Genomic DNA, 22,601 nt, shown 5'->3' on the forward strand with positions numbered 1-22,601 from the left:
AGTCCTAATTACGGGACAAGAATTCCACAATTAAACCTCCTGCTTTTCCAAGAGTTTCTACTTCAAAATTTTTCAAATTTTTCCTTTTTTTTTTTTTTTTTTTTTTTTTTGGCTTTTTTGGAGAATTTAGCCCCCTCTTCCCCCTTAGTTTGAAATATCCCAACCCAAAAGATGTGAAATTTTAACCCAAAATGAGGATTTCAATAGGATTTTTTCCCAACCTTAAGAACTATACAGTGGTTGAAACGGGGAGGAAATATTTAAATTAACTGCAAACACACCCAAGAAAAAAGAGACTGAACTCAACTTTTACTTTTGACCAAAAGTTTTTTTTTTTAGATTTTTTTTCATTTTATACCAACAGATGTTAAAAAATACAGACTTGTTTTACAAGAATAGCACCATTTTTTGATTTTTTTTTGTGTGTTTTTAAACTCATATTATACATGAACACTCCTGCTGGGGGGAAAGGGGGAAATTAGGGGTGAGGAGGGGATTTTTGATACCTGGATTGGTGAAATCCCATTTTTTTCAAGGGAAAAAGGGATCACTGACATTCCCACCTCCACCTGACCTCAAAAACAGGTCTTCCAGGAAGAGAATAAATAAATATTAACGGGTTTTTCCTTTGATTCCGGTGTTGGGATGAGGTGGTTGCTCCCTGATTCGGGGTGAGCCCTTTCAGTGCAGAACTTCTCAGCTCCTTTTTGGGGTGGATCCCGTTTTTTGTGGTTTTTTATTTTTTTTCTTTTTTTAAGGAATCGGGCCGGGCTTTTTAAAAAAAAAGCAAAAACCAAACCAACAAACAAAAACCACGACAACCCAAAACAAACAACCACACCAAAAAAAATCCTGTTTTTTTTTTTTACAAGAAGCAGACGGGGCCGAGGTCGACCCCAAACTCCTGCTCGGGTCCCCCAATGTCCATAGGTGCAATGTCCACGATGGGCAGGCGCGAGGTCTTCTGCGAGCGGTACTCGATGACGGTCCTGCCCCACTTCCCCGTGTGTTTCTGAGGGAAAAACGGGCAAAAATGGGGTTATTTCATCTCTTACATCCTCGCCAAACCTTTCAAATCCCAGACTGAGCCCAAATTTATCATCAGGCCCCAGCTCTTGCTGTGTTTCTAAGGGGAAAAATGGGTAAAAATGGGGTTATGTAATCTTCTAGGACCTTCCCAATCTCAGTTTGAGCCCAAATTTACCATTAATATCAGAAAAATGGGGTTATGTAATCCTCTAGAACCTTCCCAATCTGAGTTTGAGGCCAGATTTATCCTAGCATTGGAAAAATGGGGTTAGTTAATCTTCTAGAACCTTCCCAATCTCAGTTGGCACCCAGATTTATGATTGGAATTGGGAAAATGGGGTTAGTTAATCTTCTAGAACCTTCCCAATCTCAGTTGGAGCCCAGTTTTATCATTAGCATTGGAAAAATGGGGTTATTTATTCTTCTCTGGATTTGGACCTTCCAAAACTCAGTTGGAGCCCAGATTTATCATTAGAATTGGAATAATTGAGTAAATTCATCTTCCAGGACCTTCCCAACCTCCATTTGAGCCCCATTTCATGGTCACACCCAGAAGGGCTGCGTTTCCCAGCGCGTTTCTGAGGGGAAAACGGGGAATGGAGTCCCCATCCCTGGAGCGCCGTGGCCACCTGCGGGTGTCACCGGAGCCCGGGCGCGGTGACGGGCGGTGACACCCGCTGAGATCCCAACCTCGTTCACCCCTGGATTTGCAGAGCCTGCCTCGATGTCCCCGTCCCTGCCCGGCACCCACCGTGCAGCCGTCCTCCAGCACGCTGTAGGTGAACCGGCTGTTGCCCTCGGCGCGGATCTCGACGTCGTTGGAGCCCTGGATGAGCAGCGCCTTCCTCAGGCTGCCCGACTCCTCGTCCAGGTAGGCCACGCTGTTGCGGCAGTGGTAGGTGACGTTCTGGGAGCCCTCGGTGGACAGCAGCCTCAGGAAGGTCATCTGGATGTTGGCCGTGTTGGGCGCCAGGTCCTCAGCGCCGTAGCTGAACTGCGGGCAGGAGTGAAGCTTTTTTTGGGGCATTTCGGGGGGATTTCCGGGCTCTGATTTCCCGGAGGGGTGCAGCTGTCACGGCCTGATGCCAAGATTTCCTGAAAGTCTCTAAATCGACCAGTTCTGGTGCAAACCCACCAATTTCACCTCAAGGAAGGACATCACTCCAAGTTTTCCATAAAATCCCTAAATCCACAAATATCTGATCCAAACCCCATCAATTTCAGCCCAAAGAAGGACATCAAGTTTTCCATAATATCCCTAAATCCACCCATATCTGATCCAAACCCCACCAATTTCACCCCAAAGAAGGACACCGCTCCAGGATTTCCGTAAAGTCCTGTGGATCAACCAGTTCTGATCCAAACACCGCCTATTTCACCCCGAGGAGGGACATCAACTCCAAACTTTCAATAAAATCCCTTAAATTAACTATTTCTGATCCAACAACCGCCAGTTCCACCCCTGGAAGGACATCAGCTCCAACTTCTCCATGGACCTCCACGCCCACCCCTTTTCCGTTTGTTCCCCGTGCCCATCCCGGCCGGACACCCACGTGGAAGCCGCCGTTGATGGTCTCGGCGAACCAGACGTGCTTCTTCTCCTTGGCTTTGCTGCTCCACCAGTTCTTCCTGGGGATGCTGCCGGGGCTGGGGTACACGCACGTCTCCCCCGTGGCCATGTTGCAGAAGACCTTGATGGCGTCCAGCGTGCAGCCCTGGTTGGGGTCGATCCAGTAATCGCCTGCGGACGAGGGCGCAGAGTGAGGGACCGGCCGGTGGTGGGTCAGCGAGGAGGTCAGTGAGGGCATCGGTGTCCGGGTGGGTGGTGGAGGGGACGAGGAGGAAGAGGGGGACACGGGGATGGAGGCGGGGATGGATATAGATGGACAGAGGGATGGACAGAGGGATGGACACAGGGATGGACACAGGGATGGACACAGATGGACACAGATGGACACAGGGATGGACACAGGGACGGACACAGATGGACACAGGGATGGACACAGATGGACACGGATGGACACAGATGGACAGAGGGATGGACACAGGGACAGACACAGGGATGGACACAGATGGACACAGATGGACACAGGGCCGGACAAGGGCCGGAGCCCCTCCCTCACCGCTCTTCCAGTCGGGGTGGCAGAGTTTGATGTCTCGGCAGGTCCTGGCTGGGTTCTTGCGGGAGCCCTCGGGGCTGCGGATGTTCTCGATCTGGTTGTTGAGGGCCTTGAGGGTGGCGTCCACCTCGGCGTCGTGCGGCCGCAGCCCCGGGGCCGCCTCGTCCGCCCGCATGTAGCGCCCGGGGTCGGGGCCCTTCTCGGGCTGCCCCAGCCCCGCGAACGCCGACATGTCGATGCCGGTGCCCGGGGGCCCGGGGGGCCCGGGCGGGCCGGGGTTCCCGGGGGGGCCCTGCGGGAGGGAGGAGGTCATGGGGGGATGGCCGGGGCTTGGATCGCCCTGCCCCACTGAGTGCCTCGGTCCCCCGCAGGATCCCTGCCCTGCTGGATCCCCTCTGTCCCCCGCAGGATCCCTCCTCTCCTGGATCTTCTTTCCCTGCAGGATCCCTCCCCTGCTGGATCCGATCCCTCCCCTCCTGGATCCCCTTTTCCCCGCAGGATCTCTCCCCTCCTGGATCCCCTCTCCCCTCCTGGATCCCTCTCCTCCTGGATCCCCTCTCCCCGCAGGATCCCTCCCCTCCTGGATCCCTCCCCTTCCCTGCTGGATCCCCTTTCCCTGCAGATCCCTCCCCTCCTGGATCTCCCTTTCCCCGCAGGATCCCTGCCCTCCTGGATCCCCTCTGTCCCCCACAGGATCTCTCCCCTCCTGGCTCCCCCCTCCCCTCCTGGATCCCCTCTCCCCTCCTGGCTCCCCTCTCCCCTCCCGCTCCCCTCTCCCCTCCCGGCTCCCTCCCCTCCCGCCCTCTCCGCTGTCCCCGCTCACCGCCGGGCCGGGCTCGCCGCTCCTCCCGCGGGGTCCGGGGGGCCCGATGGGTCCGGGCATCCCATTGGAGCCGTCCTTGCCCGAAGGGCCCACGGGGCCGGGGGGACCCTGGAAAACCCCAAAACGGGCTCAGAGCACAGCAGCGATGGGGCTATCACCTCCAGGACTGGCACCGCTCCAGGGGTGCCACTTTTCCCCCCTTTCCCCCCAAAATTCCCGGACTTACCCTTGGCCCGGAGGGACCCGCGGGCCCGGCAGCGCCCTGGTCTCCAGAGGGACCCTGGGAAGGACGGGAGGATGGAGGATTTGGGATCCCATGGGAGATCTGGGATTTGGGGTCTGGGATTTGGAGTGTGGGATGTGGGATTTGGGGTGTGAGATTTGGAGTGTGGGATTTGGGGTGTGGGATTTGGGGTATGGGATTTGGGGTGTGGGATTTGGGATTTGGGGTATGGGATTTTGGGTGTGAGGTGTGGGGTGTGGGATGTGGGATTTGGGGCCGCAGCCCCCCATAGGCCCCAGATCCCGGCACTTACGGGGGGCCCGGGCAGCCCCTGGAGCCCGGTGAAGCCCCGGTGCCCCTTCAGGCCGCGCTCGCCGGCCTCGCCCGCCTCGCCCTTGTCACCGCGCGGCCCCTGGGGACCCTGCGAGGGGGACACAGCGCGTCAGGAGTGGGGGTGGCCCCAAACCAGGCTGCCAAACTGCGATCCCAAACGGGGATCCCAAACGGGGATCCCAAACGGGGATCCTGGGGATTCGGGGTGGGACTCACTCACCGGCATCCCCCGGGCGCCAGCGGGGCCGGAGGGACCCATGGGACCCTGAGCACCCTGCGGGAGACAAGAGGGGAGTCAAACACAGCAGGAGTGGAATTTGGGATGTGGGATTGGGATGTGGGATTTGGTGTTCCCAGCTGCCCTGCGGATATTCCCAGTTTTATGTCCCGGGGTCCCCAGCTCGTTCCCAGTTCCAGCTCCGGGAGCTCCCGGGCGGATCCCAAACCGGGTTCCCTCCGGAGCTGCTCCGGTGCCACTCTCAGATGATCCCAAACAGCTCCATGGCCCGGATTTGGGGCGATTCCCGGGAATTCCCGTCTCCCCCCATCCCGCCGTGTCCCGCTCACCGTCTCTCCTCTGTCTCCCTGTTTTCCCGTGGGTCCCACGGGGCCGGGAGCGCCGGGAGCGCCGGGAGCTCCGGGAGCACCCACGGGGCCGGTCTCGCCACGATCGCCCTGGGAACAGGGAACGGGGTCAGGAATTCCAGCTCCGGGATGGGGGCAAGCGCAGGCATAACGGGAATTCCCGGGAATTCCGGCGCTTGAGAAAGCCGGGATGAGCTCACCTTCACCCCGGCCGCCCCATCCCTGCCCGGGGGTCCGTCAGAGCCGGGATTTCCCTGGGAAAACAGGAGCAATTCAGCGTTTGCCTTTGGGATGAGGAGAAAAACTCCTTTTGCCAGGCAAAATCCTACAGCGAACCCGTGCTGGGATTTTCCAGGATTAACCTTAAATCTCTGCCCAGGATCAGCCAGGGATCCATCCTGGGTATTCCAGACATTCCTGAGTTTCCTACCTCCCTGCCGGGCTCTCCGGCTGGTCCTGTCAGCCCCGGGGGTCCCACAGGCCCGGGGGGGCCCCGGTCACCAGTAGATCCAGGGGCTCCCTGTTTTCCAGGCTCTCCCTAAAAAAGAACAGGAAAACCCCCGTGAGTGAGTGTGGGATGAGGGAAATACCGGACTGAGGCTTTCCCCCTCTTTTCCAGGGATTTCTGAGCCCTGCAAGGGGATGGTGGAACCGCAGGATTTTTTGGGAGGGACCTTGGAGCTCACCCAGCCCCGTTTATCCCACCCCTGCCGCCCTCCCGGGTGGCTCCGGGCCCCGCGCAGGGACAATCCCGGGGGTGGCGGTGACGGTCCTTAAGGTCCCTTCCGAGCCCAAAGCGCCCCATGGAGATGTGGGGATCCCCGTTCGTGCCACTGCACCCCCCTGGGCCATCCTCCTCCTCCTCCTCCTCCTCCTCTCCCGGCCCCGCCGAGCCCTTTTCCAGGCTGGGAATTCCCGCTCACAGCTCTGGGAATTCCAGGCGGGGATGGAATTCGGGATGAAACCCTCCCGAGTCCCGCAGGTGCCGCCGGTCCCGGGGATGCGGAGCAGAGCGGGATTTGGCCCAGAGCCTCGTGCCGGGGGGGTTGGGGGCAGCAAAGCAGCAGGAAAGCGGGAGAGAGGGAGGGAATTCCAACAAACCCTCCTCGGCCACAGAATTTCCCCAGAGCTCGGGGGGCACAAATTCCCGGCGGGAAGAAGGAAAAAATTGGGATGGAAAATGCGTCACGCTGCTCTGGTGCAGGGCCGTGTCAGGGGGGAAAAGCCCTGGGAGATTTTGGGACGTTGGTTTGGCACGGGAAGAGCTGCGATGCCAAAAGCACCTGGAGATGCTTTTGGGATGGGGATGAGCGGCTTCCACCGCTCCCCACCCTCCGCGCCACGAAATTGCCTCTGATGAGCTCCCAGAATTCGGGATTTTTTTGGTTTTTTGGGGTTTTTTTGGTGTTTTTTAGGGTTTGCTCACCGAGGGCCCCGGCAGCCCCGGGAATCCGCGCTCGCCGCGCTGCCCCGGCAGCCCCACGATGCCGCGCTGTCCTGCCAGCCCCTGGGGACCGGGGGGACCGTCCGGGCCCTGCGGGGACACAGAGGGGCTCAGCGCCGCTCGGGGGGTGGCGGAGGGTCCGGGAGTGCCCTCCCCAAATCCCAAATACCGCGGGGCCGTCCTCGCCGGGCTCGCCCTTCTCGCCGGGGGGGCCGGCGGGGCCCTGCAGCCCCGGGTCCCCCGCCCGGCCCGGGGGTCCCGCGTCGCCCCGGGCGCCCTTGGGGCCGTCCTTGCCCGCGGAGCCGGGGGGCCCGGGGGGGCCGGGGTTACCCTGCAGGGGAGATGGGGGTCAGAGCGGGCCCGACTGATCCCGGCTGTCCCGAGCCATCCCAGACCTGCCCGGGCCATCCTGGCTGCTCCGGGTGATCCCAGTTCACCCCCAGTGATCCCAGTTTGCTCCAGTAACCCCAGCTCACCCCAGTGACCCCAGTTCGCCCCAGTGATCCCAGTTCACCCCAGTGATCCCAGTTTTCCCCCAGTGACCCCAGTTCGCCCCCAGTGACCCCAGTTTTCCCCCAGTGATCCCAGTTCACCCCAGTGACCCCAGTTCACCCCAGTGATCCCAGTTCACCCCAGTTTTCCCCCAGTAACCCCAGTTCACCCCAGTGATCCCAGTTCACCCCAGTGACCCCAGTTCACCCCAGTTTTCCCCCAGTAACCCCAGTTGCCCCCAATGACCCCAGCTGCCCCCAGCTCACGTTGGGGCCGGGGGGTCCGACGCGTCCGGCGGCTCCCGGGAATCCGGTGGCTCCCTGGGGATGGAGACAAGGGGGGCTCAGACCCCCGCCCCTCCCCCACTCCCCTCCTCCCTCCCCCACCCCCTCCCCACCCCCACTCACCGGGGGTCCCTGAGCGCCCCGGGCTCCTTTGGGACCGGTGACACCGGTGGGACCCTGGCAAGAGGCAGAAAACCGATCAGGCCAGGACCGGGAGATCCCGGGAATTCCCGGGATGAGCGACCCCCGCAAGGGCTCAGCCCCAATTTGGGGGTCTCGCTGGACCCACCTGCGGTCCGGGGGCTCCGGAGGGCCCCTGAGGCCCGGGGGCTCCGGCGTCGCCCTTCTGGCCGGGCTCGCCCTGCTCGCCCTTGGCTCCGGGCTGGCCGTCGGCGCCCTGGCGGAGAGCCGCGGTCAGCGGGCAGCGGGCACCGGGGGCCGGGGCGGGGGCGGGGGGCGGAACTCACCGGGGGACCGGCGAACCCGGCGGGGCCGGGGGCTCCGGGCTCTCCGCGCTCTCCCTGCGGGGGGAACGGGCTGAAAGTCACGGGGAGGGGGCGAACGCGGCACTGCCACCGCCAGCGGGGCACGGGCGGCACTTACCGGGGCACCGCGGGCACCGGCGGCTCCCGACGGGCCGGGGGGGCCAGACTCGCCCTGGAACGGAACGGGGAGCGGCGGGGGATGGAGGGGGGATGATGTGGGGGCTGTCCCGGGGATGGGGTGGGGGCTGCCCGGGGGTGGGCTGGGGGCTGCCCGGGGATCAGCTGGGATCTGTCCCGGGGATCGGGTGGGATCTGTCCCGGGGGTGGGCTGGGGGCTGCCCGGGGATGGGCTGGGGGCTGCCCGGGGATGGAGGGGGGATGCCCGGAGATCGGGTGGGATCTGTCCCGGGGATCCGGTGGGATCTGTCCCGGGGATGATGTGGGGTCTGTCCCGGGGATGATGTGGGGTCTGTCCCGGGGATGGGCCGGGGGCTGCCCGGGGATCGGGTGGGGTCTGTCCCGGGGATCCGGTGGGATCTGTCCCGGGGATCCGGTGGGATCTGTCCCGGGGGTGGGGTGGGGTCTGTCCCGGGGATCGGGTGGGATCTGTCCCGGGGATCCGGTGGGCTCTGTCTCGGGGATGATGTGGGGTCTGTCCTGGGGATCCGGTGGGATCTGTCCCGGGGATCCGGTGGGATCTGTCCCCGCGGGAGCACCGGCGGGACCACCCCGCTCTCACCTTCTCGCCGTTGGGGCCAGCGGGGCCGGGGGGGCCGATGGGACCGGTCAGACCCTGCGGGGACAGAGGGGACAGTGAGGCCACGGGGGACCGTGGGTGGCCACCGTGGGCATTCCTCACCGACCACCATGAGGAGGAGGCCGCCAGAAGCGTCCCAGGCCGGCCACAATGGGCACCCTTGGGTGGCCCCATGAGTGTCACAGGCCGGCCACAATGGGCACCCTTGGGTGGCCCCATGAGTGTCACAGGCCGGCCACAATGGGCACCCTTGGGTGGCCCCATGTGTGTCCCTGGCCGGCCACAATGGGCACCCTTGGGTGGCCCCATGAGTGTCCCAGGCCGGCCACCAAGGGCACCCCTGGCTGCCACCCCGAGTGTCCCCGCTTGCCCCCTCCCGCCCCACCCGCGCCCCACTCACGCGGGCTCCGTCCTTTCCGGGGGCTCCCTCGGGTCCCTTCTCTCCGACGTCGCCCTGCGGGGTGGGACAGGCCCAGGGTGAGCCCAGCCGAGCGCTGGTGGCGCTGGTGGCGGCCCGTGAGCCCCGTGTCCCCGTCACTCACCCTGTCCCCCTTGGGCCCGGCGATGCCAGCCGCTCCTCTCTCCCCGGGCATCCCCTGCAGCCCCGGGGGTCCCTGGGCTCCGGTGGGGCCGGCGGGGCCGGTGGCGCCCTACAACAGCAAAGGGACGTTACCGCTGTCCCCCCGCGCTGGCACCGCCATCGGCGCTGTCCCCGTGTCACCCACCTTGGGTCCGTCGGTGCCGGGGGTACCGGGCAGCCCGCGGGGCCCCTGCAGGCCCTGGGCACCGGGAGAGCCGCGCTCGCCGGGGAAACCGCGCTCGCCCTGCGGGGACACGGGACACCCGCGTGGGTGGCAGCGGGGACATGGCAGGGCACCGTCCCACGGGGGGACTGGGATGGCCCGGGAGGGACCGGGACAGGGACGGGATGAAGGTGTCCCCAGGCTGGGGGGATGGGCGGCACTGGCACCCCCCAAACCCCCCCAGGGGACACTCTGTGACCCCCCCAGGGGACATTCTGTGACCCCCCCATAGGACACTCTGACCCCCCAGGGGACACTCTGTGACCCCCCAGGGGACAGGTGACACTTACCCTGGGGCCCACCAGCCCGGGGGCTCCGGCTTCTCCAGGAACGCCCTGTGGGAAGGGCACAAACGGGTTTGGGGTCAGACCTGGGGGATTTGGGGGATCCCGATCCCGCCCGGGGGGACTGGGGGGTCTCACCTGATCTCCGGGCTTGCCGCTCTCGCCGGGGGGACCTGGTGGCCCTGGCAGCCCCTGGGAGGGGACAGGAGTCGTGTGAGAACGGTGACAGCGAGACCCTGGGGCTGGGGTGGCGTCACCCCAAACCCCAAACCCCAACCCCAAATCCCCCAAACCCCAAACCCCAAACCCCAACCCCAAATCCCCCAAACCCCAAACCCCAAACCCCAAACCCCAACCCCAAACCCCAAACCCCAACCCCAAACCCCAAACCCCAACCCCAAATCCCCCAAACCCCAACCCCAAACCCCAAACCCCAAACCCCCCGTGCTCACCTGGAAGCCGGAGGGGCCGGGGGCTCCTTGCTCCCCCCTCTCCCCTGCCGGGCCCTGTGGGATGGACGCTGCTCAAGGACCCCAAAACACCTTTGGGATCTCTGTTTCCCCCACCCCAGGATTTTGGGGATGTGACAAGGGCGGGGGATTTGTGGGGTTTGTGATCCCCCAGCGGATCCAGCAGGGATTTAGCCCAAATTTGGGGTTTTTAGCCCCAATTCCAAGCTCCCCGTTGCACTCACGGCGGGCCCGGGGGGTCCGGCGGCTCCGGTCTCTCCGTCCTTGCCGGGAAGTCCCTGCGGAGATGGGAACCCCACTGAGCCCCAGATCCCCCATCCTATTGCCCCCTTCCCACGCCTCAGTTTCCCCCTTTGGGGTTTTAGGGTGCAGTGGCACTGAAGGTGAATTTTTGGGGTTTGTGTGACAGAAAACTCACCCTCAGCCCCGGTGCTCCGGGAAGTCCCTTCTCACCGGCTTTTCCAGGCTCGCCCTAAAACAGGAGGGAGGATTTGGGGTTCAGCCCCAGGGAGAATTCTGGGGTGTTTTAGAGGAAAAAGGGTCCTTACTCACATTGCCACCTTTGGGACCAGGGAACCCCATAACGCCGGGCTGGCCCCGAGCCCCCTGCGGGCCGGGGGGGCCGGGGCGTCCGTCCTCGCCGGGGGCACCCTGGGGGGACAGCGGGGTCAGAGGGGCCAGGAGCCCACCCCAAACCCGACCCCCAAATCCCCCCCAGCCCCAAACCCAACCCCCAGCCCCAAACCACCCCCAAACCATTAACCACACCCACCCCAAACCCAACCCCCAACCCCCCCTAGCCCCAAATCACCCCCAACCCCAAACCAGCCCCAACCCCAAACAACAACAAACCCCAAACAACAACAAACCACCCCCAACCCCAAACCCAACCCCCAAACCCAACCCCCAACCCCAAACAACCCCAAACAACCCCAAACCCCAAACAACCCCAAACCACCCCCAACTGCTAACCACCCCCACCCCAAACCCAACCCCCAACCCCAAACCCAACCCCCAAACCCAACCCCCAACCCCAAACAACCCCAAACAACCCCAACCCCAAACCCAACCCCAACCCCAAACAACCCCCGACCCCAAACCACCCCCAACCCCAAACAGCAACAAACCTCAAACCAGCCCCAACCCCAAACCACCCCAAACCCAAATCCCAAACCACCCCTAACCCCAAACCAGCCCCAAGCCCCCAGTGGGGTCTCACTCACTGTGGGGCCGACTTTGCCTTGGGGCCCGGCGTCCCCGGGGCGACCCGTGAGACCCTGTGGGGACACAAAGGGTTTGTGGTGGGGGGCATGACCCCATGGCCATGGGGTGACCCCAAAGAGCAAGGAACCCCAAGGAGGACTTTTGGGAACCCCAAATGCACCTCGGTAATCCCAAAGGGCATCTCAATTAGCAGAGAGCGTCTTAATTAACCGCAAAGGTTCTTAATTAGCACCAAAGAACGCCAAGAGACCAAAAAAGGTCTTAATGCCAAAGGGCATCTTGGCTAACCCCAAAAGGACCTTAGTGACCCCAAAAGCTCCTTAAACAACCCCAAAAGCACCTTGAATAACTCTGAGCACCTTATCAACCCCCAAAATCTCCTTAAAGCAACCCCAAAATCACCACATTGACCCAAAAACCACCTCGACCACCCCCAAACCACCCTTAGCAACCCTAAAGCGTGTTAGTGACCCCAAAACCACCTTAACCACCCCCAAAATCAGCTAATTGGCCCTAAAAGTGCTTTAACCAACCCGGCCCCCCTCATCCATGCCCCATCCCCCATGGATGTCCCCAGTTTTGGGGTGGCTGCTGTCCCAGTTTGGGGTGGCTGCTGTCCCAGTTTTGAGGTGGCTGCTGTCCCCAGTTTGGGGTGGCTGCTGTCCCAGTTTTGGGGTGGCTGCTGTCCCAGTTTGGGGTGTCTGTCCCAGTTTGGGGTGTCTGTCCCAGTTTGGGGTGGCTGCTGTCCCAGTTTGGGGTGCCTCCCTGTCCCAGTTTGGGGTGTCTGTCCCAGTTTGGGGTGTCTGTCCCAGTTTGGGGTGGCTGCTGTCCCAGTTTTGGGGTGTCTGTCCCAGTTTGGGGTGGCTGCTGTCCCCAGTTTGGGGTGTCTGTCCCAGTTTTCTGGTGTCTGTCCCAGTTTGGGGTGTCTGCTGTCCCAGTTTTGGGGTGTCTGTCCCAGTTTGGGGTGTCTGTCCCAGTTTTGGGGTGGCTGCTGTCCCTCACCCTGGCTCCAGGCAGGCCGGGCTCTCCGGGGCGTCCGGGGTCTCCAGTGGCTCCTTTGGGGCCGGCCAGGCCCGCGGGGCCGCGCTCGCCCGGGGCCCCCTGTGGGGGATTCGGGGTCAGTTTGGGGTTCGGGGTCAGTTTGGGGTTTGGGGTCACTTTGGGGGGTCACCACGATCCCACCTTGGGGCCGGCCAGCCCGTCCTGCCCGGGGAAGCCGCGGTTGCCGGGAGCTCCCTGTGGGGGAAGACGAGGAGTTGTGGGGTCAGGGGAGGATTTTAGGGTCGAGGGAAGGATTTTTGGGGTTGGGGTCAGTTGTTTGGGATCAGGGCGGGTTTTTGGGGTCGGGGGCAGCACAGACCCTCTCTCCAGGCGGCCCCAAAGGTCCGGCAGCTCCGGGTTCTCCGCGGGCTCCTCTCTTGCCTTCCTCCCCCGCCGGTCCGGGGGCGCCCTGGGGTCCCGCGGGGCCCTGGGGGGAGGAGGAGAAGGGTCACAAGGAGCTTCACCCCCCCGGGACAGACCCCACAAATCCCGTCCCGGTCCCGGTCCCGCCGCGGCGCCGGGCTCGGCGGGGCCCCATTGACGGTGCCTAATGAGGCGAGGGGGAATGTCCCCAAGGGGGGGATGTCCCCAAGGGGGGGACACGCCAACACTGCGGCCATTGTCCCCTGTCCCCGGCGGGAGGGGGACGGGCCCTGCGAGGGGCCTCGCTCGGGAACGGCTCCGTGGGACCCGGGGGCACCGGAGGGGAGAGAGGGAACTGGGGGGCACTGGGGGGCACTGGGGGGGCACTGGGGGGCACTGGGGGGCACTGGGGGGGCACTGGAGGGCACTGGGGGGCACTGGGGGGGCACTGGGATGGACACTGGGGGGCACTGGGGGGGCACTGGGGGGGCACTGGGGGGGCACTGGGGGGAACTGGGGGGCACTGGGAGGCACTGGGAGGCACTGGGGGGCACTGGGGGGCACTGGGGGGAACTGGGGGGGCACTGGGGTGGGCACTGGGGTGAGATGGACACTGGGGTGGACACTGGGGTGGGCACTGGGGTGGACACTGGGGGGGGCACTGGGGTGGGCACTGGGGGGAACTGGGGGGCACTGGGAGGCACTGGGAGGCACTGGGGGGCACTGGGGGGCACTGGGGGGAACTGGGGGGGCACTGGGGTGGGCACTGGGGTGAGATGGACACTGGGGTGGACACTGGGGTGGGCACTGGGGTGGACACTGGGGGGGGCACTGGGGTGGGCACTGGGGGGGCACTGGGGGGGCACTGGGTGGGCACTGGGGGGGCACTGGGGGGGCACTGGGTGGGCACTGGGGGGGGCACTGGGGTGGGATGGACACTGGGGTGAGCACTGGGGTGGACATTGGGATGATGGACACTGGGATGGACACTGGGGTGGACACTGGGGTGGGCACTGGGGGGGGCACTGGGGTGGGCACTGGGGGGCACTGGGGTGGACATTGGGATGGAAACTGGGGTGGACACTGGGATGGGCACTGGGATGGGCACTGGGTGGGCACTGGGGGGGCACTGGGGGGGCACTGGGATGAGCAGTGAGGGGTCAGGGCTGGACACTCCCTGCACAGAGGGGTCGGGGATGGACACTCCGTGCACAGCGGGGCCGGCACTGGACACTCCCTGCACAGAGGGGTCAGGGATGGACACTCGTGCACAGAGGGGTCAGGGATGGACACTCGTGCACAGAGGGGTCGGGGTGGACACTCCCTGCACAGAGGGGTCGGGGTGGACACTCCCTGCACAGAGGGGTCGGGGATGGACACTCCCTGCACAGAGGGGTCAGGGTGGACACTCCCTGCACAGAGGGGTCGGGGATGGACACTCCCTGCACAGAGGGGTCGGGCTGTCCCCCTGGCCGGGGGCTCTGCTGTCCCCCAGCCCCACTCACCGTCTCTCCCTTGGGTCCCTGCTCGCCTTTGAATCCCGCGATGCCGGGCTCGCCCTGAGCGGAGACAAGGTCACAGTGTCCCCACAGCTGTCCCCACCCCAGCCCTGCCCTGCCCTGGGCTCCGGGTCCTTGTCCCCACCCCATTGATCCAATCCCATTGATCCCATCCCACCCCATTGATCCCATCCCATTGATCCCATCCCATTGATCCCATCCCACCCCATTGATCCCACCCCATTGATCCCACCCCATTGATCCCATCCCATCCCATCCCACCCCCAGTGTTCCCTTCGGGGTCAGGGCGGGGTGACCCGGGGGTGACCCGGGGGTGACTTTGGGGAGGGGACACCCAAAGGGGGAAGTTGTGAAGGGGGCGTGGCCTGGGTCCGAAGGGGCGTGGTCAGCCGCTGGTGGATGGGCGTGGCCAGTGGGCGTGGCCGGGTCCCCGCGGGGACACCGAGGGGACACCGGGGGGACATCGGGGGACACCGGGGGTCTCTCACCGTCTGTCCCTTGGGGCCCAGCGGGCCGGTGGCTCCCTGGGGTCCGGGTGGGCCGCGGGGGCCGGGGAATCCTGGAGCGCCGGCGATGCCTGGAGCGCCCTGCGGACATCGGGGGACATCAGGGGCCCCGCAGCGGCCCTCAGTGTCCCCAGTGTCACCAGTGCCACCAGTGTCCCCCCCTCTGCGCCAGCTCCTGGCCCCCAGCAGCTCAAATCCCACCCTGTCCCTGCAGCCCCAGTGTCCCCCAATACCCCCCCAGCATCCCCCCAGTGTCCCCACACAGTGTCCCCCAGTGTCCCCCAGTGTCCCCCATCCCTGAGTGCTCCACGACCTTCAGGGGACCCAAATGTCCCAAAATCTCAGCGCGACCCTCGGCAGCTGCTCCTCAGCCCGGGCCAGTCGCTGTCCCCATCGCCAGGGGCTCACTGGGACAGTCCATCCCTGTCCCTGTCCCTGTCCCTGTCCCTGTCCCTGTCCCTGTCCCGTGTCCCTGTCCCTGTCCCGTCCCTGTCCCATCCCTGTCCCATCCCTGTCCCGTCCCTGTCCCATCCCTGTCCCTGTCCCATCCCTGTCCCCGTCCCTGTCCCTGTCCCATCCCTGTCCCATCCCTGTCCCCGTCCCTGTCCCACTCACCGCCGATCCCTTCGCTCCGGGGATGCCGTCCGTCCCTGGGTTCCCCTACGAGCAGACCCCGCTGAGCTCCGTGCCTCAGTTTCCCCGGGTCCGGCCCCGTCCCCGCCGCTCCCGGCTTGGGGGACAGCGCGGGGGCACAAAGCCACCAGGGCGGGGGAACAAAGCCACCAGGGCGAGGGGACAAAGCCACCAAGGCGGGGGCACAAAGCCAGCAGGGCGGGGGGACAAAGCCACCAGGGCGGGGGGACACGGGGACTTACGGGGGCGCCGGCGGGGCCGGGCGAGCCGGGGGTCCCGGACTCCCCGCGGGGGCCCTGGGCACCCTCGGGTCCTCGCGCTCCGGTGGGACCCGCTTCACCCTGGCGGGGAGGTGACAAAGAGCGTCAGGGGTGACACCGGGACCCTCCTGTCCCCACCGGCCCATCCCCGCCCCCTCACCTTGGAGCCGGGGGCGCCGGGGAATCCGGGGGCTCCTGCGGGGCCGACGGGACCCTGGGGGCGAGAGGAGCCTGAGGGTCCCCCCGGGCCCTGGGGGGCCTCGAGGGACCCCGCTGTCCCCTCGGGGGGGTGACACCGGGGCGGGGGACGCGCCAATCCCCCCCGCACTTACGGGGGGTCCGGCCGGGCCCGGGAGGCCGTCGTTGCCACGAGCGCCCTGCGGGGAGACGGTGCCGGGGGTCATCGGGGGGTCCCCGGGGCGGGGACGGGTCCCCCCGCCACCCCCGGTGCCACCGGAGCACTCACCGCAGCGCCCGAGGGGCCGGGGCGTCCTCGTTCTCCGGGCAGCCCGCGGGGACCCTGCGGGGACAGGCGGGGCGGTGAGGCCGTGCCTCAGTTTCCCTCCGCAGCCCGGGGGGTGCCGGTCCATGCAGAACCCCTCCGGCCGTGCCTCAGTTTCCCTCCGCAGCCCGGGGGGTGCCGGTCCATGCAGAACCCCTCCGGCCGTGCCTCAGTTTCCCTTCTCAGCCCGGGGGGTGCCGGTCCCTGCCGAGCCCCCCGGCCGTGCCTCAGTTTCCCTTCTCAGCCCGGGGGTGCCGGTCCATGCCGAGCCCCCCCGGCCGTGCCTCAGTTTCCCTTCTCAGCCCGGGGGGTGCCGGTCCATGCCGAGCCCCCCCGGCCGTGCCTCAGTTTCCCCGGCAGCGCACTCACCATGGGCCCGGGGGAGCCGTTCTCGCCCGGGGAGCCGGACTCGCCCTGCGGGAGGGGACAGAGGTGTCACCGGGTGTCCCCAGTCCCGGGGGGTGTCCCCAGCCCGGGGGTGTCCCCAGTCCCGGGGGTGTCCCCAGCCCGGGGGTGTCCCCAGTCCCGGGGGTGTCCCCAACCCGGGGGTGTCCCCAGCCCGGGGGTGTCCCCAGCCCGGGGGGTGTCCCCAGCCCGGGGGTGTCCCCAGCCCCGGGGGGTGTCCCCAGCTCCGGGGGTGTCCCCAGCTCCGGGGGTGTCCCCAGCCCCGGGGACAGCCACCCCCTCTCACCTTGGCTCCGGGCGCTCCCGCCTCTCCCTTGGCGCCGTCCAGGCCGGGGTAGCCCTGGGGACAGGGAGGGGACAGGGACAGGGACACGGTGGGTGACAAGGGCAGAGCCCTGCGGGGCCGCGGGGACCGGGAGGGGACACGCACTCACCCGGTGGCCTTTGACTCCGGGCAGGCCGGGGGTCCCGGGGAAGCCACGAGCGCCCTGCGGGCAGCGGAGAGGGGGAGTTGGGGACAGGGAGGGGACAGCGGTGGCTCTGTCGCGGGGCCGCCGGTGCCGCGCTCACCTGGGGCCCGGGGGGGCCGCGCTCGCCGGATTTGCCGGGTTTGCCGCTCTCGCCCTGCGGGGAAAATGGGATTTTGGAGGGGTTGGGGACACGAAAATGTCATTTTTTTGTCATTTCTCAGCCCGGCTCGGGCAGCCGGCGCTGCGGCGGAATGTCGCCAGTGTCACTCACGTCGTCACCGGGTTTGCCAGGAGGTCCCGGAGGTCCCCGGGGACCCATCGGACCCTGGAGGGGACAAAGAGGCAGCGGTGAGTGGCACCGGGGGGTGGCAGTGCCCCGCTTCGGGGGGGTTTAGGGACACTTGGGGACACTTGGGAACACTCACAGCAGCGCCTGGCTCGCCGGGTTCACCGGGGTTGCCTTGGAATCCTTGGGGACCCTGCAGGGACGAGGTGACATCAGCGGGGGTGGCAGCAGCCGGCCCGGACACCCCGAAATTTTGGGAGGGGGGCGATACTCACGGGGGAGCCGGAGGGGCCGGGGGGGCCGCGGGGTCCCATGGGGCCCTGGGGGGACACAACGATGTCACTTGGGGGGGGACACCAGCCACCAAAGGCCACCCAAAATTGGGGGTCCTGGGGCGGGGTCCCAAAGGGGATCAGTCTGCACAGGGCTGTGGGGAGGGGGTGAGGCGGATCTGGGGGATTGAGGGAATTAGGGGGAGGTTGATGGGATTTGAGGGCAGTGAGGGGATCTGGGGGGGTTTCATGGATATCTGGGGGAGCCAGGGGGACTTTGGGGTGACCTTACCATGGGGCCCTGCATGACGCCCATCTGAGCCCCTCCCGCCTTCTCGTCGAAGCCCCCGGCCATCTGAGCTGCGAAGTTCTGCCAGGGAAACGGGGCTCAGCACCCCGGAGACCCCCAAAAACACCCCAAATTCCCCTCAGAAAACCCAGTTCCCATCAAACACCCCCAATCCCCATCAAAATCCCTGCTACTGCTCTCAAAACCCACCCAAATCCCCTCAAAACCCACCCAAATTCCCTCGAAACCCACCCAAATTCCCTCGAAACCCACCCAAATCCCCTTGAAACCCACCCAAATCCCCCTCAAAACCTCCCCAAATCTCATCAACCCCCACAAACTCCCCCAAATCCCCCTCAATTCCCACCGGAGTTCCATGAAACCCACCCAAATTCCCCTCAACCCCCCCAAATCTCCTCCATTTCTCCCCGAACCCCCAAATCCCATCTCCCCTCCCCCCAAACACTCACCCCCCCCAGGCCGGGGGGTCCCGGGGGTCCGGGGGGTCCGGGGGGTCCGGGGTTTCCCGGGGTTCCGGGCTCCCCATCCCTGCCCCGGGGGCCGGGGGCGCCCTGGAATGGGGGGGACAAGAAAAAAGAGATTTTTGGGGGGGTTCCGAGTGGATTTGGGGGATTTGAGGGGGTTCCCGGTGGGATTTTGGGGGTCCCTCTCACCTTCTCGCCCTTCTCGCCGCGGTCGCCTCGCTGGCCCTGCTCACCTGCGGGGCCCTGTGGGGGAGGGACAGGATGGGGGAGGGGGGGCAGCAGTCCCCTCCCCCCCTCGCCCCTCCCCCACCTCCAAACGCCCCCAAACCTCCCTTCCCCAAAAATTCCAGAGATTTCCCGGCCTGGAGCTGCTCCCACCTGTGGGCCCGGGGGTCCTCGGGGTCCTACGACCTGGGGACACAAAGGGGGGACATCAGGGCTTGGGGGGGTCCCATCCTCTTTTTGGGCTCCCCCAACCCCGCCCCTCCCACCTCAGCCCCTTTTTGGGGTCTCCCCCCTCACTCACATCTTTGATGTCACCGGGTTCACCTTTTTGTCCCTGCAAAGAGAAGCAAAGGCTGAGACCCCAAAAAAGCCCCAAAATTCCTCTCTCTGTCCCCCCCCGAGGGCCCAAAACTGCCCCAAAATTCCTCTCTCTGTCCCCCCCCCAGGGATGAGCGCAAAATCGCCCCAAAAGCCACCCAAGGATGAACACAGAGACCCCAAAACTGTCCCAAAATTCCCACCAAAGGCCCCCCAAAACCACCCCGAAATTCGGGACAAGTGTCCCCCGGATTTGCTCACCTTGGGGCCAGGCTGCCCTGTAGGAAAACCCAAAAAAAAGGAAAAATGAAGAGAAATTAGTGGGGGGCCGCACGGATTTGGGGTGGGGGCAACAGGAGGTGGCTCAGTCCTGCTTGGGCTGTGGGGCCAAACTGGGGGGCACCGGGGGCTCCCCCAAAGCGGGGCCAGCAGCAAGGGGGTCGAGGGGCTTTCATGGGGGTCTGGGGGCTTTTTGGGGGTGCTCAACCCTTGAATCCCCCCCCAGCTGGGGCAGGGAAGGGTTAAAAAAAGGCAACTTGGAGGGTTTTGGAGGTTTGGGGTTTTCCTTCGTTTTGGTGTGAAATTCCACAAAACCCAAACTGGGAACCCCGGCTGGGGCTTCCTGTGGGGTCTCCATTCATTTTGGGGTGCGCTCCCATCATTTTGGGAGATTTCCCCCAAATCCCTTCTGCTCGAGTGCGAAATCCCCTCCCACCACCCTTTCCAACAATTTTTCTGTCTAAAACTCCCCCAAAACCTCCAAATTTTCAACCAGGGCTAAAAACCTGGATGATTTTTCCCCCTGGGGCCGATTTTCCCCCGTGGATTTGGGGTGAAGTTGCCTTTTCCCCCCGCGCTGCCGCATGGATGGCGCCATCCATGGCCGGGTAATTTATTTATTAACTCGCTAATGAAGGGAAATAAATAAATTACAACCGCTGGGCTGCTCGGTGGGGCAAATGGGGCAGCACTCTCCGAAGGGGATCTCGGGGCTGGGGCAGTCCCGCAGCTCCTCGCACAGGATCTCGTCGCACAGAACTGTCCCCGTGTCGCACACGCAGATCCGGCACGGCTCCGGCTTCCACACGTCCTTGTCGCTGTAGCGGTGCCCGTCCTGCAGGCAGCTGCCGGCCTCGGCTGCGGGGACAGCGCGGGGACAGCGTGGGGACAGCGCGGGGGCAGCGCGGGGACAGGTGGTGGCACTGCCAGCCTGGCTCTGAGCACGGTGGGGACAGCGCGGGGACAGCGTGGGGACAGCCAGGAGGAAGGTGGTGGCACCGCCAGCCTGGCTCTGAGCGCGGCGAGGACAATGCGGGGACAGCCAGGAGGAAGGTGGTGGCACCGCCAGCCTGGCTCTGAGCACGGCGGGGACAGCGTGGGGACAGCCAGGAGGGAGGTGGTGGCACCGCCAGCCCCGTCCTGCAGGCAGCTGCCAGCCTCGGCGGCGGGGACAGCGTGGGGACAATGCGGGGACAGCGCGGGGACAGGCGGACAAGGGGGTGGCACCGCCAGCCGCGTCCTCAGCACCAGGAGGAGGAGGAGGAGGAGGAGGAGGAGGAGGAGGAGGAAGAGGAGGAGGAGGAAGGAGGTGCCGAAGGGACCCGGCGCCCCGCAGTGAGGGGGCAGCGATGGCACAGCGCGGGGACAGCCAGCAGTGGGGTGGTGGCACTGCCAGCCCCGAGCAGCGACATCCCCCCGGGTGTCCCCGCAGCTCTGGTGGCACCAGTGTCCCCACGGGCTCCCCGAGGAGGGGCGGGGATGTCCCCAGGCTGAACTCACGGGTGACCCGGAGGTACCCGGGTGCTCCTGGAGGGTCCCGGGGGTCCCCCAGGGTCCCCAGAAGGTGCCTGGGGGTCCCCCAGGCTGCACCCCGGGGCTCCCAGGTGTCCCCTGGGTCCCCGGAACGTCCCCAGTGTCGCCAGGGATGTCCCCAGGACACAGCCCAGGGCTGGCCCTCAGCGGACCCCCTGTCCCCAGCCGGACCCTGTGACCCCAGCCGGACCTCGCTGTCCCCAGCCTGTCCCTCTGTCCCCTCCCTGTCCCCTGCTGCCCCCATGTCCCACCCGTGCCTCCTCCGGCCACCTCAAACTGTCCCCAAGCTGTCCCTACTGTCCCTAAACTCCGTCCACGCCACACACCTGGATCCCAAACTGTCCCCAGGTGTCCCCACCGTGTCCCCCGCACACCTCGTGCCATCCTCCAGTTTCCCACGCTGTCGCTCCCCGCCCGACCTTGTCCCCGCGCTGTCCCCGAGGCTATCCCTGGTGTCCCCCGCGCTGTCCCTCCCTGTTCCTCTTCCTTTCCCGCTGTCCCCCGATGTCCCCAACTCCCCTTGTGCGGTCCCCCCGTCTCCCTCCCTGTCCCCACCGCCCCTCCGCGCCACCAGGGCTGTCCCACATTTCCCTGACACTTTCCCCGCTGTCCCCCGCTGTCCCCCCTCTCCTCGCGCTGCTGTCCCCGGGACTGCCACCAAACTGTCCCGCTTTGTCCCGTGCCTCGCGCCTCCCTGGCGGTGTCCCCACGCGGTCCTCGGTGTCCCCACGCGCTCCGTGGTGTCCCCACGCTCCGCTCTGCCCCTCCCCGCCACACCGAAACTTTCCCCGTCCGTGTCACGCTGTCCCCGCGCTGTCCCCCATCCCCGTTCCGCTCCGTGTCCCCTCTGTCCCCTTTGTCCCCGCTGTCCCCCCTCCCCTTCTCCAACTTTCTCTCAACGTGTCCCCCTCACCCCCCCCGGCGATGCCCCGAACCTTTCACATCCCTCTGTGTTCCCTCGGTGTCCCCTCTGTGTCCCCGTTCTGTCCCCTCGGTGTCCCCTCGGTGTCCCCTCGGTGTCCCCGTTCTATCCCCGCTCTCTCCCCCCTCTCTCCCCCCTCTCTCCCCTCTCTATCCCCGTTCTATCCCCGTTCTGTCCCCGCTCTATCCCCTCTCTGTCCCCACTCTATCCCCTCTCTCTCCCCTCTCTGTCCCCTCTCTATCCCCTCTCTGTCCCCTCTCTGTCCCCGCTCTCTCCCCACTCTATCCCCGCTCTGTCCCCTCTCTCTCCCCCCTCTCTCCCCTCTCTGTCCCCCCTCTGTCCCCATCCCGCACTCACGGAGGTCTCGGTCCTGCGCGGCGGCGGCGGCGAAGAGGCAGAGGAGGAGGAGGAGGAGGAGCGGGAGCCCGGCCCGGGGGGCGGCTCCGGTGCCCGCGGGCTCCGGGCGGTGTCCGCCGGGGACCGGCCGGTGTCCGGGCATGGCGAGGCGGCTGCGCCCGATCCGCGCCCGGGCCGGCAGTGCCCGCTCGGCCCCGCGGCCCCGTTTAAGTCCCGGCCCCGCCGCCCCCCGGAGCTGTAACCCGAGCCGGGCCGGCCCCGCCGGGCCCCCCGGACCTTCCCCCGGTGCCCCGGACCCTCCCCCGGCCCTCCAGCGGGGCCGGCCCTCCCGAGCCCTCCTCGGGCCCCCCGGGCCCTCCCCCGGGCACCGCCGGGGCCGGAGCGGGCGGAGGGACCCGGGCTGGGGGGGGATGCGGGGTGGGGGGTGTGGGGGGCATGTGGGGTGTGGGGGATGTGGGGTTTGTTCGGGGGATGTGGGATTTGTTTGGGGGATGCGGGGATGTGGGGTGTGGGGGATGTGGGGTGTGGGGGATGTGGGGTGTGGGGGATGTGGGGTTTAGGGGATGTGGGGTTTATTTA

At 65.7% G+C, this 22,601-nt stretch overlaps 1 protein-coding gene across 1 annotated transcript; it reads right to left on the reverse strand.

Annotated features, from left to right (window-relative positions):
• Positions 1-307: 307 nt before the first annotated feature.
• Positions 308-22,167, reverse strand: COL2A1 (collagen type II alpha 1 chain). Its single transcript, XM_032744889.3, has 54 exons — positions 22,023-22,167; positions 19,868-20,068; positions 19,193-19,209; positions 18,915-18,947; positions 18,767-18,799; positions 18,578-18,631; positions 18,374-18,475; positions 17,907-17,984; positions 17,618-17,662; positions 17,482-17,535; positions 17,328-17,381; positions 17,157-17,210; positions 17,021-17,074; positions 16,873-16,926; positions 16,551-16,595; positions 16,146-16,199; positions 16,012-16,056; positions 15,840-15,893; positions 15,662-15,760; positions 15,402-15,446; positions 14,769-14,867; positions 14,266-14,319; positions 12,717-12,824; positions 12,539-12,592; positions 12,359-12,457; positions 11,356-11,409; positions 10,685-10,783; positions 10,551-10,604; positions 10,357-10,410; positions 10,115-10,168; positions 9,801-9,854; positions 9,669-9,713; positions 9,301-9,399; positions 9,118-9,225; positions 8,976-9,029; positions 8,558-8,611; positions 7,937-7,990; positions 7,801-7,854; positions 7,623-7,730; positions 7,457-7,510; positions 7,316-7,369; positions 6,727-6,888; positions 6,540-6,647; positions 5,544-5,651; positions 5,314-5,367; positions 5,096-5,203; positions 4,749-4,802; positions 4,509-4,616; positions 4,199-4,252; positions 3,973-4,080; positions 3,153-3,441; positions 2,583-2,770; positions 1,781-2,023; positions 308-1,012 (listed from the first exon to the last, which is right to left on the reverse strand). Exons 1-54 carry the CDS (start codon positions 22,162-22,164, stop codon positions 866-868), a joined length of 4,515 nt encoding a protein of 1,504 aa, XP_032600780.3. The 5' UTR covers positions 22,165-22,167; the 3' UTR covers positions 308-865.
• Between the last annotated feature and the right edge of the window lie 434 nt (positions 22,168-22,601).

Source organism: Taeniopygia guttata, chromosome 29 (assembly GCF_048771995.1).
Source record: "Taeniopygia guttata chromosome 29, bTaeGut7.mat, whole genome shotgun sequence".
Classification (NCBI taxonomy): domain Eukaryota; kingdom Metazoa; phylum Chordata; class Aves; order Passeriformes; family Estrildidae; genus Taeniopygia; species Taeniopygia guttata.

Bases quoted from the DNA above. Each gene is read 5' to 3' on its own strand.
- COL2A1 (XM_032744889.3), bottom strand. From the start codon at position 22,164: ATGCCCGGACACCGGCCGGTCCCCGGCGGACACCGCCCGGAGCCCGCG. The intron at 17,663-17,906 runs GTAAGGTCACCC...GTGTCCCCCCAG, and splicing joins GCGTCATGCAGGGCCCCATG to GGCCCCATGGGACCCCGCGG. The intron at 15,894-16,011 runs GTAAGTGCGGGG...TCTCGCCCCCAG, and splicing joins CGGGCCCGGCCGGACCCCCC to GGTCCCGTCGGCCCCGCAGG.